Source organism: Cetorhinus maximus, chromosome 20 (assembly GCF_964194155.1).
Source record: "Cetorhinus maximus chromosome 20, sCetMax3.hap1.1, whole genome shotgun sequence".
NCBI classification, from domain to species: Eukaryota; Metazoa; Chordata; class Chondrichthyes; order Lamniformes; family Cetorhinidae; genus Cetorhinus; species Cetorhinus maximus.
The window spans coordinates 73,798,517-73,814,778 of NC_135898.1; the positions used below are offsets into that span (position 1 = coordinate 73,798,517).

General features: G+C 40.0%; 1 protein-coding gene across 1 annotated transcript in view; it reads right to left on the minus strand.

Annotated features, from left to right (window-relative positions):
* Positions 1 to 16,262, minus strand: part of cfap46 (cilia and flagella associated protein 46) — a 229,251-nt gene that overhangs the window by 85,633 nt on the left and 127,356 nt on the right. Inside the window, exons 25-30 of the mRNA XM_078565203.1 lie at positions 15,282 to 15,429; positions 14,695 to 14,878; positions 14,094 to 14,253; positions 12,946 to 13,181; positions 6,228 to 6,335; positions 3,197 to 3,361 (exon numbers count right to left, since the gene is read on the minus strand). Of these exons, the coding sequence (XP_078421329.1) occupies positions 3,197 to 3,361; positions 6,228 to 6,335; positions 12,946 to 13,181; positions 14,094 to 14,253; positions 14,695 to 14,878; positions 15,282 to 15,429 (1,001 nt within the window). The remainder of the gene's footprint in view (positions 1 to 3,196; positions 3,362 to 6,227; positions 6,336 to 12,945; positions 13,182 to 14,093; positions 14,254 to 14,694; positions 14,879 to 15,281; positions 15,430 to 16,262) is intronic.

A 16,262-nucleotide genomic window follows, 5' to 3' on the forward strand; every position in this document is an offset into this window, starting at 1 on the left:
GGGTGGTCAGTCCAGTTCCATTCAGATTTTTTTTAGTGGTTTATTGCAACTGAGTGGCTTGCTAGCCAGGGCATTTCAGAGGCCATTTCAGAGTCACCCACATTGTGACACAACTAGTCCAGACCAGGTAAGGACGGCAGATTTCCTAAACAACATTAGTGAACCAGATGGGTTTTTACAACAATCAACAATGGTTTCATGGTCATCATCAGACCTTTTAGTTGCAGATTTTTTGTTGAATTCAAATTTCACCATCTGCTGTGGTGGGATTCGAACCCAGACCCCAGGAATATTACCCAGGGTCTCTGAATTACTCATCCAGTGACAATATCACTACGCCACTGCCTCACGAGAGATAGTGTTACCCAGGTCATGGTAGAATTTGCTTTTTCTTTCACCTGGGATTTGGCCATCAAGCCGTTATTGCTATATTTGGAAAAATTCTCAAGTTTGTCTGTGATACTGGACTTGATATCATAGCCAATACTGGCCTCACAATGATGATCTTTGGGTTAGTCATTCCACATGAATATAAATTCAGCACCCAATTCCTTAAGATAACCTACTTTCATTTAGTGCTGCAATGGCTACTTTATATCTGGTCAGTGCTCTGACAAAAAGCTTGGATCTGTGTTCAAATCTATCAGTAAATACACTAACAGCACTGTGTACAACTCTAGTCTCTATTTCACAAAAAGAATTCAGAGACCCTGGAAAGGTGCAAAAATGAATTACAAGAATGACACCAGATCTGAGAGGCTCTATCTATGGGGACAGACTGTACAGTCTGGGGTTCTTCTCTCTCGGAAAAAAAAGGCTGAGGGGTGACCCAAAAGAGATCTTTAAAATTAGGAAAGGGTTTGATAGGGTAGACAGAAAGATGTTTCTACTTGTGAGTGAGTCCAAAATTAGAGGCCATAAATATACAACAGTCACTAATTAATCCAGTAAATAATTATCCATAAAGTTGTTTGCATCTGGAACTTACTACCACATGCAGCAGTTGGTGTAATTAGCATATATGCCTTTAAGAGGGAGCTAGATAAATCCATGGGGCAGAAAGAATAGAAGGTTGGATGAAGGAAGGTAGGAGGAGGCTCATGTGGAGCATTAACACCAGCATAGGCCAACATGAATGATATTAAAATTGGGAATGGATGTACATCCTGATCCAATTGCTCCTGCCCTCTAACTTCACCTCACATTTGGTGTTGATGCCTCGTGTGCAACTCCTTAGGAGATCAACTTGTAAAACATTTAAAAAATTTGCACTTATTACACACTACCTGGAAATGGGATACTATACTTCCGGAAAACCATTTTTCTGCTACAGTGTACTGATAACACCCCCTATTGTTATTCAATTAATGTATTCCCTGGCTTATTGCGAGCAGTACAGTGTGAAATCTACTCATTACTACTTGTACAAGATAACATTTCAGTCACATCTTTGACTATTGATTTTAACTTGACGAAGAGCACATTTAGTTTTGTTGTATACAATAACAGAATTAACCTAAATTAAATGGGTTGATTAAATAAAAGAGAATTATAGTAAATAAGAGAATGTAGACAAGAAATTATCTAAAATAGATGAGCAAGGTGTCCATCAATAGAAGGTTATGTATGGCGCTGGATGGAAAATGAACTTGAAAACAGGAAATAGTAGTTAGTCACAAATGGGAACTCTTCAGATTGAGAAAATGTGGCAACTTAGATACCCAGGGACCATCTTGGCACCCTTGTAATTTTTAATATGCAAGTTGATCTCCCCATTGCATTGCGAACACTGAGTTGTGATCTACACAACATTGAAAAGTTCTTTCTCAGTACTATGAAAGAATGTGATGACAGTACACCTGGAAGAGTGGACAACTGAAGCTGTTACTATAATAAAAAAACAGAATAAATGAGCAAAATTACATTAGAACAAAATGTTTTCTTCTTTTACATCACATAATCATCATTGAGAGAGCAGATTTTACTTTGATTGCACTTGGGAATAATCTATTTATTTTTCCTCTATATTGCTGGGGTAGACATGCTCCATTACAGGTGTGCGATCATCCTTGACCAATTTTCCTCTATGCAGAATATAAGAAATCCTTTACATCAGGTAGCACAAACCTGACCTACTAACAGCAAAGCAAGGACACTTATGAACACTGCAGTATATATAGCTCAATAGGCAGCAGTGAATTAATGAATTCATAGTAAACTGGCCACTAATGAATCAATTTCTTAGAGAAGCAAAAACCAGTAAATCAAGAAATTAGGTCAGCAGTAGGTAAACAGTAAATTACTTAATGAAGCATTGTATACAACAACAATTGAAGAAATTAATGAGGAAAAAGGCTTCAGCGAATTCTTAAATTAACAGAACAGTACGCAAATCAACAAATCAATGTAATAGCGGGCAACAGTAAGTTAATATTTCTTTCCTACCCTTGCTGCCATACCTTGCTGCCCCTGTACCACTGGCAATTTACTTTTCCAAGTACTAATCATATAATACTTATTAACTGTAAAGGCAAGTGAAAAATTCTAAAAGACCTTTGAGCCAAAAGAAATTAGCTTGCTTGGAAATTAAGCAGTAGAGGTCGAAAAATCCATGCTCTTATATATCCAAGTTAGCTTATGATTAAGATCTGAGTATTGCTGAAAAAATAAACATGTCAAAGCTTTTTGTCTGGCACTCATCAGGACACTTTGCACAAATACCAATATAAGGGGAAAACAACAATTTATACTGTATATGAAGACAATGCTGATTGGTTGGGAAGTGGACTCTGATTGGTAGAGGCGGTGCCATGGAGAATGCACCAGTGATAGTAACTGGCAGTTAACTGCCAAGCATCATTTGAAACTTAAACCAGGCAGCTTGACCTTGATTGGTCAAGGCATTGCCCTGAGGAATGAGTCAGCGAATGGCTGATACTTGTTTTGTTTAGCTGAAACAGGTGCAATGTATGTATATTTACATTGTGTAGCACACTCTTCATATACAGTATAAATTGCTGTTTTCCCCTTATATTGGTATTCTTACGAAGTCTCCTAATGAGTGCAAGAGGAAAATATAAGACATGTCTCTTTTTTCAGCAATACTCAAGTTCTGTACTACCAAGCGACTATAAGGATCTGAATACACAAAATTTATGATTTCTCCCAACTTTCAGAAACATTTTTTGATACTTACAGGTTTCAGGATATTTTTCTTGTTGATCAGACTACAACTTGAGCCTTTCTTAAAGACCTCTCGAACTTCATTGGGGCATACAAAATTTGCCCACTCCTCTAGATTAGCAGGCATGGTGTAAGGCAACATTTTTGATTTGGCCTTCTCCCGAACATCGGATGCTAGCTATTAGAAAAAAAAAACTCCAAAAATTTAGAACTGCTAGAATACTGCTATTATATTGTTAGTCTTGCATCAAAGCAGCAATATTTTTGTACCACTCTATTACAAAACACCCAAATTAATTCTGTCAATTTGGCAGTACAGTTGAATTTGAGAATTTGCTTGGAAAAGGTATTCCCATGACACCAAGAATATGAAGCAGCTACAGTACAGCTACAGTCAGTCCTGGGTATTTTCAAGTTTAAATCAAGTTTCAAGTGGGTCACTCTAGTTCTTTGCTTCTTATAATTGAAACATTTTTAAAATAATACATTTTTAAAATTACAACTACATAAGAAATAGGAACAGGAGTAGACCATTCAACCCCTTGAACCTGCTCCACCATTCAATAAGATCGTGGCTGACCTTCTTGTAACCCGATTTTCATGTTTCCATCTACCCCCAATAACCTTTGATTCCCTTGCCTAACAAGAATCTATCTATCTCTGCCTTAAAAATATTCTGTGACCCCGCCTCCTCCACCTTCTGATGCAGAATGTTCCAAAGTCACACAACCCTCTGAGAGAAAAAAATTCTCTTCATCTCTGTCCTAAAAGGATGACCCCTAATTTTAAAACAGTGCCCCCTAGTTCTGGACTCACCCACAACAGGAAACATCCTGATCAAGGGCATTCAGGATCTTGTATACTTAAATCAAATCACCCCTCACTCTTCTAAACTCCAGTGGAAACAAGCCCAGTATGTCCAACCTTTACTCATAAGGCAACCCACTCATTCCAGGTATCAATCTAGTAAACCTCCTCCAATGCACTTACATCCTTCCTCAAATAAGGAGACCAAAACTGCACACAGTATTCGAGGTTCAGTCTCCCTGTATAACTGAAACATAACATCCTTACTTTTATGTTCAATTCCTCTTGTAATAAAGGATAGCATTCCATTAGCCTTCTTAATTACTTGCTGTACCTGCATTACATATTAGCTACACTAATATGTAATTCACATGCAGGATTTACTTAAAAAATACATTTCTAAAATTTTGGCCATTGTTACGTTTAATCATTTTTGATTGTTGTCAGTGATTTGTTTTAATGAGTGGCTTCATGTCGCCTGGATTTGTTACTGCTATAAACCTCTTAGAAAAGGTTTAACTAAATAAAGCCAACTATCCATCAGTTCTTTTCAATCATTTACTGTAACATTAACTGTAAGAGCTGAAGGCCAATAGGCAGAGTTCTATTATTGCATGAATACATTTATCAGGACAGCCTTTTTTCAATTTAACAATGATGGAAAGGGACATTATCTTCCCGACTATCTCCTACTCCTATCTCCTCCTGCTGCTAAAACACTCATTCAATGTTTACCTGGTCGGCAACCCATATTCCAGCCTCTGTAAACGTCAGATCATTCAAAAATCTGTTACCCGCATCCTGACTCACACTTAGTCCTGTTCACCCATCGCTGCTGTGCTCGCTGGCCTACGTAGGCTCCTGAACTAGTAATAATTCAAATTTCAAATGCTCATCCTTGTGTTCAAATCCCATCATGGGCTTGTTTTACATATCTATATCTTCCTTCAGCCCTACAGCTCTCTGAGAACTTGGCGTTCCTCCAATTCTGACCTCTTCCGAGATTTCGTTCTTCCCTCCATTGGCAGCGAGTTCTAGAATTCCGTCTCTAACCTTCTCCACTTTTCTCTCCTCCTTTAAGATGCTCCTTAAAACATGCCTCTTGAACCAAGCTTTTGGTCACCTTCATATGTGGCTCAGTTTCAGATATCGTCTGACACCAGTTCTGTAAACAGCCTTAGAGATTTTACTGCGTTAATTGCACTATCTATATGCAAGTTGTTGCTCTATTTCACAGTTCATCACAGGATTAACAATTACTCTTTAATTACAAGGTAATGTACCAGTGGCCATGTGGTATGCCCAGTAAATTCTCCTGTTTACTCCAAAAGGCAATGAAATTCATTCCGCTGAAGCAGTTATGTTCAGCCAAAAACTAATCATCAAATTTATTACAAGATTATTATGCAGAAGCAAAAATATGTAGCAAGCTAACGTTGGTATAAATAGTTAAAACACTATAATAATAGAATCTGTCGCAAAGAATTTAAACTAACTTCAGAATTTGCTCTTACATCTGAATCGGAAAGACTTTCTTCTTTTATTGCATATTCATGCTTATTCTAAGCACTATTCACACCCTAAAAGATGTCTGATATGGGTTGAAATCCAGTACTATGGTAGCAGCTAAAAGGAAATCTAGACACTGGTGCAGCAAGCCAACGTGTATAAGTACAAGTCTCCAGCCCAAACAAATGGGGAAGGTTAGTGGCAGGAAAGGTATCCGGTTGTAAAATCACCCACCAAATCCAAAAATGATGATTGATACAAAGCAGTGATCAATCAGCATTGTGGTGACCCCATGTAACATAGCTAAAGCTGAAAGAAAGGAAAGGTAGCAGCTGAAAGGTGCAATTAGGCAGTCATTTTATGCGTGTATCAAGCTGACACACTGCAATCCTTAAATCTAGTGCTTCTCTGGGAAAACTTGCCCACAATGTCAAGACACTTCAGTAGAGATGTTAATGTCTATAATCCAGCAAAAGGTGAGGTTAGATTTTTGGCTAAGGAATAGACATAAACCAGGCTCATGGAAAGAGGAGCTATGTTACCTTGGCTACATTGGAGTGGTCAGTAAGCTTCTTTTGGCATTAGGTACTGGGTCATTGGCGGTGGAACTGAATGCCATAAACCATCAGTCCAGATTGAGTTAACTGGGAAGCATGGAATTGTATTTTCTATAACCCTTATTAAATCAAAATAAATTCAAATGTTTCCTTAAATTTATTGTACATTACCTCTTTCTTGCCCTTGGATTTATTTGATTTCGTTCCTGTATCTGCACGGCCTGTAGGTGCAGAAGCGGCTAACTCTTTAATAAGAGTCTCTGCTGATGTCAATGATACCTAAGATTAAAATGTAAGGAAACAAAGAATTGGCTAAAAATGGATAAATTACTTTAAATTGAGTCTATTTTCAACGGTTAGTCAAAAAACCTTGCTTATTTATTTTTATTCATAAACAAACCAATTAGACTGTTTGGTAGTAAAAATTACAGAAGGAAGGAAAGGGGAAGAGAGTAGAGGGGAGGGATGGCATTGTAATTATTTATTGCATGACCTCATGATATTCCAAACTGCTTCACAGCCAATGAACTACTTATGCTCACAGCAAAATCCCTCAAGCAGTAATGAGATAATGACCAGATAATCAAGACTTCGGACCATTTGTTAAGGTATAAATATTATCCAGGACACTGGAAAACCTCTCTCTCATTAAAAAAGCTATCAGGTCCATTATCTCAGAGGACGAGGGGAACAGAATCCAGAGCAGAATAAGAAGCAGCATGAATAAATCAAATCTAGCTCAGAGCAAAGTCAAAAATTCCCAATGAAGATGCAGAAACCCAAATACATAACAGAAGACCAGATACTGCATTAGCTGCAGTTCAACAAAGACTATAGACTCGGTCATAGTCATAGAGTCAGAGAGGTCTACAGCACAGGAAAAGGCCCTTCGGCCCATCGAGTCTGCACCGGTCAAACCAGCACCTAACTATTCTAATCCCATTTTCCAGCACTAGGCCCATAGCCTTGTATGCCATGGCATCGCAAGTGCACATCCAAATACTTCTTAAATGTTATGAGGGTTTCTGCCTCTACCACTCTTTCAGGCAGTGAGTTCCAGATTCCCACCACCCTCTGCGTGAAAAAATTCTTCCTCACATCCCATGGCATACAAGGCTATGGGCCTGGTGCTGGAAAATGGGATTAGAATAATTAGGTACTTGTTTGACCAGTGCAGACTCAATGGGCTGAAGGGTCTTTTTCTGTGCTATAGACCTCTATGACTCTATCCCCTCTAAACCGCCTGCCCCTTACCTTAAATCTATGCCCCCTGGTTATTGATCCCTCCACCAAGGGCAAAAGTTCCTCTGCTCCAAGGAAAATAACCCCAGCCCATTCAATCTCTCCTCATAACTAAAACTCTCCAGCCCAAGCAATATCCTGGTAAATCTCCTCTGCACTTTCTCTAGTGCAATCACATCCTTCCTATAATGTGGATTCCAGAACTGCACGCAATACTCTAGCTGTGGCCTAACCAGCGTTTAATACAGTTCCAGCATAACCTCCCTGCTCTTATATTCTATGCCTCGGCAAATAAAGGCAAGTAACCTATATGCCTTCTTAACCACCTTATCTACCTGCCCCGCTACCTTAAGGTGCCTTGGATCTCATGAGCTCTTACCTTCATTATCAGTCACCCATGCGGGACCTTATCAAAAGCCTTGCTGAAGTCCAAGTAGATTATGTTAAATGCATTGCCCTCATCTACACACCTGGTCACCCCTTCGGAAAATTCAATCAAATTAATCAGACATGACCACCCCTTAACAAAACCATGTTGACTGTCCTTGATTAATCCCTGCCTCTCCAAGTGTAGATTAATTCTGTCCCTCAGAATTGCTTCCAATAGTTTCCCCACCACTGAGGTTAGACTGACTGGCCTGTAGTTCCCTGGTTTATCCCTTCCTCCCCTCTTGAATAACGATACCACTTTGGCTGTCCTCTGTGGTCAGGGAGGTATTGAAAATTATTGCCAGCACCCCTGCTATCTCCTCCCTTGCCTCACTCAACAGCCTGGGATACATTTCATCTGGGCCTGGAAATTTGTCTACTTTTAAGTGTGCCAGACTTATCAGAACCTCCTCCCTTTCTATGCTAATTTCTTTAACTATATCACAGTCCTTCTGCCTGATTTCCATACCCACACTTGTGAACACCGACACAAAGTATTCATTTAGAACCCTACCTACGTCTTCCAGCTTCACACACAAATTAACACTATGGTCTTTAATGGGCCCTACTGTTTCCCTAGTTATTCTCTTACTTTTAATGTATTTGCAAAATAACTTTGGATTTTCCTTTATTTTACCTGCCAATGTTTTATCATGCCCCCTTTTTGCTCTCCTAATTTCCTTTTTAAGTTCCTTCTTACACATTCTATACTCCTCTAGGGTTTCCACTGTTTTGAGCTCTCAGTATCTGCCATAAGCCTCCCTTTTTCTCTTTATCCAATCCTGTATATCCCTTGACATCCAGGGTTCCCTGGATTTGTTTGTCCCACCCTTTGTCTTTACTGGAATATGTTGGCTCTGTACTCTCCCTATTTCCTTCTTGAATGAGTCCCACTGCTCCGACGCAGATTTACCTAAAAGAAGCTGCTCCCAGTCCACTCTGGCCACATCATATCTGGTCTTATTAAAATCGGCCTTCCCCCAATTTAGAACTCTGATTTCTGGCCCATCCTTGTCCTTTTCCATAGCAACCTTGAATCTAACGGAATTATGATCACTATCTGCAAAATGCTCACCCACTGATACCTCTACCACTTGCCTGGCTTCATTCCCTAAAATTAAGTCCAGCCGCCCCCTCTCTTGTGGGACCTTCTACGTACTGGCTTAAAAAGTTCTTCTGGATGCATTTTAAGAAATCCGCTCCCTCTAAACCTATCACACTATGACTAACCCAGTTAATGTTGGGGAAGTTGAAATCCCGTACTAATACTACCCTATTATTTTTACACTTCTCTGAAATATGCCTACATGTCTGCTCTTCTATTTCTCTCTGACTGTTTGCGGGCCCATAGTACACTCCCAGCAATGTGATTGCTCCTTTTTTGTTTTTAAGTTCTACCCATATGGCTTCATTTGAAACAAAAACAGAATTACCTGGAAAAACTCAGCAGGTCTGGCAGCATCGGCGGAGAAGAAAAGAGTTGACGTTTCGAGTCCTCATGACTTCATTTGAGGAGCATTCTAAGATGTCATCCCTCCTTACTGCTGTAATTGATTCCTTGATCAATATTGCAATACCCCCTCCTCTTTTACCTCCTTCCCTGTCTCGCCTGAAGACCCAATATCCTGGAATACTGAGCTGCCAATTATGCCCCTCTCTCAACCATGTCTCTGTGACAGCAATGACATCATACATCCAGGTGTTAATTTGTGCCCTCAACTCATCTGCCTTATTTGTCAGACTCCTTGCATTAAAATAAGTCTTCCCAAACTTCTTTGTGCCTTAACTGGCCTATAGTTTCTATGCCTTCCATGCTAGCTTGCTCTCTCTTCTAATTTTGGCTGTGCACCCCTCCCTGCTGAACCTCCTCTCAGGATCCTATCCCCCTGCCAAGTTAGTTTAAACCCTCCCCAACAGCACTAGCAAACTTGCCCGCAAGGACGTTGGTCCTATTCCGGTTCAGGTGCAACCCGTCCGCCTTGTACAGGTCCCATTGCCCCAGAAAATATTCCAATGTCCCAGAAATCTAAAGCCCTCCCTCCTGCATCATTTCTCCAGCCACGCATTCATCTGGACTAACCTCCTATTTCTATACTCACTAGCGTGTGGCACCAGAAGTAATCCAGAGATTACTACTTTTGAGGTCCTGTTTTTTAATCTGCTTCCTAGCTCCCTAAATTCTGCTTACAGGACCTCATCCCTCTTTCTACCTATGTTGTTGGTACCAATATGTACCATGATCTCTGTCTGTTTGCCGTCCCCCTTTAGAATGCCCTGTAGCCGTTCAGTGATGTCCTTGAACCTGGCACCAGGGAGGCAACATACCATCCTGGAGTCACGTCTACAGCCGCAGAAACACCTGTCTGTTCCCCTAACTATCGAGTCTCCTACTACTATTGCTCTTCCCCTCTTTTTCTTCCCCCACTGTGCAGCTGAGCCACTCACAGTGCCATAAGCTCACCGTTTTCCAACACAGAAAAATGGCTCTCAAGCGAGATGTACCCTGGGGATTTCCTGACTACCTGCCTGACACCTTTCTTCTGACTGATGGTCACCCATTCCCTCTCTGTCCGCACTTCTGTAAGCTGTGATGTGACGTCTAAATACATGCTATCCACGAAACTCTCAGCCTCACAGATGCACCTCAGTGCCTCCGAAACTCGGAGCTCCAGTAGCTGCAGCTGGTGGCACTTCCTGCATATGTGGTCGGTCAGAGCGCAAGGAGCGTCTAGGACCTCCCACATGTTGCAGGTGGTACATAACACAGGACTGAGCTGCCCTGCCATGCCTCTAGTTGAAAAAAAAACCCTTACTTTAAGTTAAATACAGTAAAAAAAGTTAAATTATTTATGTACTTTAAATAAAAACTAGAACTCTTTACCTTTCCTTAGCTTAATCTATTTTAAACTGGAGAAAAACTGGAGAAAAAACTGGAAAAAAATACTTACCCACTACTCACCAATCAGCTCTCACCTTTGTGCTGACATCACTTTTTGAAGTTTCCCCGCACTCGCGCTGGTTCTGACCTCTCTGCCGCTCTCTCGCGCTGTCTTGTGATGTCATTCTTGTTATTTTCAACAAGAACTGACTGCAGGACACTCTTCCCAGACTGCCTCACCACGATGCTGACTGAAGGACACTCTTCCCAGACTTGGTATAAAACATTGGCAAATGTGGAGGTGAAAAGCCAGTGGAGAAATGGATTTCAGTCCAAGAGGAGGTAAATTTCAGTCCAAGGCCCACACAGCAGCAGATTAAATCTGAGTACCTCACTGGGCACTTAAGTAGTCCTGAAGCTCATCATGTAATATCAGTAGATTGCAGTATGGACACCATGGGCTAGGGCAGGTTACCTTCAACTTGAATTCAAAGCAGAGTCACAACAACCAAATCTTAAAGTGTCGTACAGCAGAGTAACTGAGTTCCAATCGCAGGGGAATAATTTTCAATTATCACGTAAAACAGGAGGGTAGTGGCTAAACAAGACTAAGCCGGTACAATGATAATGACAGGTGGCCCAATCAATTTTCATGACTGAGTCTCGCTTTAACATACATAGTGAGCTGCCAGTGCTGAACAAGTACAAATAGGCATCTCGACAAACAGGGGGAGGTAATGCATTTGGCATCTCCTTTGCACAACTGAACCAGAAATATGTGTTTAAAGGGGAGTTGGCAATCCAAGGGGAAATAGGAGTAGGCTGCAAGATTTTCCTGGAACCAGGAGCAGTATTCATGATTTTCCTGGCCCCACAAATTAATTAAAAATTGTGTTATTTCCTGTTTTCGAGTGAACTGCAGTGTTTCCTTTAAGGACCACTCATTTAACTGCTCAACGTTTGGTTCAACTCAGTGAAGCATATACTGCTGGTACTCTGTGAAGTGGAAAATAAAAATTGAAAAAGGGTCCGAGTTGAGGTTTGGTATCCCTATTTAAATATATTACTTAAATATATTGTTACCCATTTTAGGCTGAGCACTGTCCACCTACATAGGGTCCCACTTGAAAAGTGCATCAGAAGGGGCTGGAAAATTCCAGTCAACATTTTAGATCGATGACCTTTCCTTGAATTTCCAGCACCAACAGTATTTTGCTTTTGTACGTGTCTAAGGGAGGTGTGAATGGCAGGACCCTGAATAGCTGCCATTCAGGAATGAATTTAGGAAAAACTTCTACACCTACAATGGAAGTTTGGAACTCTCCTCTGCAAACAGTAGTTGATGCTGGATCAATTGTTAATTTTAATCCTGAGAACGATTGATTTTATAAGTAAACATATTAACAGAAATGGGGCAAAGGTGGATATATAGGGCTGGATTTCTGTGATTAAGAAAGGTATTGGAAGTAAGGAATTTGCCTGACCCCACAATCCTGTCTCCATCCTGGAGGAGCTTGCCCACCCTATTTTCATATCAGGGAGGTGGTATTGGCTAGAGACAAGCCCACCACCTCTCCAGGCAGATCCAAAGCAGAAAGGAGGCAGGTGGACAGCAAAGCTGATAGGTTAGAAGGCCCACCTCCAATAACTGGAACATCAGCCCAGTTGCATTCATGCTTGTTATGCATCTAGCCCTCACATCTCAACCCCTCCACCCCATGCCCCCTCATACCCCCTATGTCCTCTCATATCTCCTATGCACCTTCAATGCCCACTCTTCCAGTATGCATGAGGTACACAGCCATAAGTCAAATAATAATACTGGCATATCTCCAACTTTAACAAATCCCTTTAAAGAACAATGTCCCTTTTACATTCTCATAAAGTTGTCAACCAAATGTAGGCAGTGAAAGTCCCATTGAAGAAACATTTAATCCTGTCCAATTAAACACACAGATATTTATAAAAACACTCAAAGAAAGATCAAGTTATTAAACGCTCATAAAACCGTCAACCAAACAAAACTTGCAGTCCCCTTCAAGTTCTGTCAACAACCCCCACAGGGAAGAATGTATTGGTCAGTTTTGGAGCTCAGTTGAGTTTTCATTGCAGGTTCCCAAATTGGATTGATTGAATCAGATTTTTTTTCAGTCAACAAGTATGACCTTAAATTCATCAATAAATATGGTTTCTAGGTTGATTTATTCAAAGCTGTTCTGAGTATTTCTATTTCAAATAGTCTTAATGTGATGGTATGAAATAGATTACAATACTGGGAAAGTTTCATAGCAGTAAAATTCAAAATGTACAGAAATTATGCAGGATTCATGCAGCACTTACCTGCCATATGCACATAACATAAGCATATGCCATTAAACAATGCTGCTGGCATGACACACGGCCTGCAATTATCGCCATTATAGTTTGTACTATCACTAGTGTTTCCAGTTGTCTCACATCCTTTAGGTTTTCTAAGGACAGGTTCGTGTCAATATTTTGTACTCCAATCAACTGTTGATGTTTTCTTGGAACAAAGTTTTCATTTTTTGATTGATTCTCCTTTTCTAAGTGGTCTTCTGAACATTAAAACAAGCAAAAACATTACAAATAACATGTCCGTACGACTAAAGTAACAAAGCTTAAGTAGCAAAATGATGATAATTGTAAATGGACATAGTAGCCTTCACATTTAAAAAAAAATCACATGATGAGGTGAATTTCCTCTTGGTGCAGTGGGATTGCAACTTTTTCCTCCTTTACTGCAGTCATGGGATAGCACTATATAACTCAGGAAACACTCTGCAGATCTGGCATCATCTATGAGGAGTGAAACAGAGTTAATATTTCAAGTCAGCGACCCCAATCATAAGATGAAAGATGACAGGCCTGAATCATTAACTCTGTTTTTCTCTCTCCACATATGCTGCTAGGTCTGCTGAGCACTTCCAGCATTTTCTGTTTTTGTTTCACCTTTCAAACTTCTATAGTATTTTGTTTTGGTATTATTTTACTCAGCATGCTTTTGAGCACTGAGCTGATGATGGCAGATTTGAAAGGGAAAAGGAGATTATCAGAGGAGGGGGAACCATTTTCAATGTCAGCATGAAAGTCAAGAAGGTAATTGTGTTGTCAGCAGTTTAGTATGAATTGGGTTCATAAAGCACGACACGGGTCTCATGAACAAGATGTCCTACTCCAGACAGCCCCAACAATTGGAAACTAAAATGTGGTCTCCAGATTCTAGGTTGATATCCAGCAGGCCACTCACTCATGCCTGGACAAAGTGACTGCTGGCTCAGTGGTAATTCTTAACACAGTGTCTAAAAGATTGGGTTCAGGCCACACTTTAGGCAGGTCTGCAAAGTGGAGAGTGAGTGCTGTCTTGAATACCAGATTGACATCCAGCAAGGATACTTGCATCTAATTGGTGTGGGTGGACCAACCGCATCATAAAATTTCCATGTTTGAAAAATATGCATTCAGCTAACCTTCTTCCACCTTCCTTTCCACACAAAGTTTCATGCTCAGGAGTAAATCCACAGCCCAGTCCAACTGGCAGAAAGCATCAGTTACAGAAAATCCACTACAATACAGCCATTCACCAAATTCAATCAGTTGGTCGATTTTCTGCCAGTTACTTTCTGGTTTCTGAAAGATTATCATTCAAAAAAAAATGTCAACAAATGCAACAATACTAGCATACACATACAAAAAAACCTCTCATGCATAGCTGTAGATTTCAAACATGCCATTGCTCACAGTGACCTGGAGTTCACATTGTTGGACTGGGAACTTGGAATCCAGGAGTATTTGAGTGGGCTGGGTTAAAGGAGAATTTGGCAGAGGGAAGAGAGGGTATGGTAGCAAGGGGGGATGTGCAGTGAGGAAACACAGGTATTGCTTTGTAGGATTTCAAAGGGAATCGATCAGGAAGAATTGGTGTTAGAATAATTAGGATAATTCTAGTGTGAGAGGCTTGATGGGTGTGTGTTTGATGCTGTGACACAATGCAAGAATTTGAATGAAATTAATAATATGATATTCCTTTCACACTGCACATCGTTTTGAATGAACAGATGCACAAAGTACCTTCAAAACCTCTACTGAATTCTGGTAACAAGTTAACTGATCTGTAATTTCTTTAGAGAAAACTGCCACACGGTGCCACATGTAAGATACATATTCTTCAGTGTCATCCTTTAACTTCTGCATATCCATACTGATACCGTGACCAAGTCTTGTATTCACCATAATCCTATGTTTGAAAAGAAGCCTTCAAATAGAAGATAACAGAAATTCTTTGTGAATTATTGATATGTTTTATAGATGCTTTGATCAATGCTAAAAATTAAATGGTAATTGCAAACAACATGTGAAATTTTCATTTTAAAATGGTGTTTCTTCCATTTTCGTCAAGTGTTGAATTTTGACAATTTTTTGTTGCAAGAAACAGCATGGAAGGGATTAAAATTCAAGGCTATCCCTCTAAGAGCTCAGAGACTCAAAACTAGCTAGTGATGCACTTTGTGCATGAAGTCCCTTTAGATTAGAGGCACACTCTACCTATCCAACATCCAACTTGGGAGGTGGGGCCAGGAATACAGGCCCCATTATTTCTAAATTCATTCAATTTTGTGAGATTACTTTTTATAGGATCATGTCTTATTTTTACTTACAGCCTCTGCTTAGTCCTGGGCATATCTCTAATGGCATCATCTAACACTTTCAGTCCAGCTTTCCAATCTCCTTTATTCATATGAATGTGGAATAAAAGGCCATACATTGCTGCCCTTAATTTCAGATCATCTTCAGGATCGTCAATAGCTTGAAACAAAATATAATCAGTTCTAAATTATTACACAATTACTGGAAACACCTAGGATGACAGAAACAAAAGTCTAATTAAAATTTGCATTTATTCAGTGCCTTTAACATAGTCAAATGTCCTACGACACATTATACGAACATGATCAGAAAAAATCGGAATCAATTCAAAGAAGGAACCAGGATAAGTGGCCAAAAGCTTGGTCAAGGAGATAGCAGGACGAGAAGAAGAAATTGGCAGAGATGCCCTTGCTACAAATGGATATGCAGGAGTGGAACAAGTAATGGACAGTTCTACTCACCTGGACAAGAGGAAAAGAAAAGATAAAGAAAGAAAAACTAATTACATTTATATCATAGCACCTAGCACGAACTCAGCATATCCCAAAGCACTTTACAAACAATGAAGTAATTTTGAAATGGTCATTGTCGTAATGGAAGAAATGCAACAGTCAATTTTGCAATTTTTCACACAGTAAGTTCCCACAAACAGTAATGTGATCATGATGAAAAAAAATCTGTATTTTTTGTGATGTTGGTTAAGAGATAAATATTGGCCAAGAAACCTGGGATAACATCCCTGCTCTTCTTCAAAACAGGGGTCTTTTACGTCCACCTGAGAAAGCAAGTTTAATGTCTCCTCCAAAAGATGGCACCTCAACAATGCAGCAGTCAAGTGTCAGCCTAGATTTTGTGCTCGAGTCTCACAAGTAGAACCTAAATCCACAACATTCTGTCTCAGAGGTAAAAGTGCTACCCACTAAGCCATGGCTGACAGAAGGAAAGAGATAGTATTTCAACCATTCAAAGACAATGGACAGAAAATCTTGGCA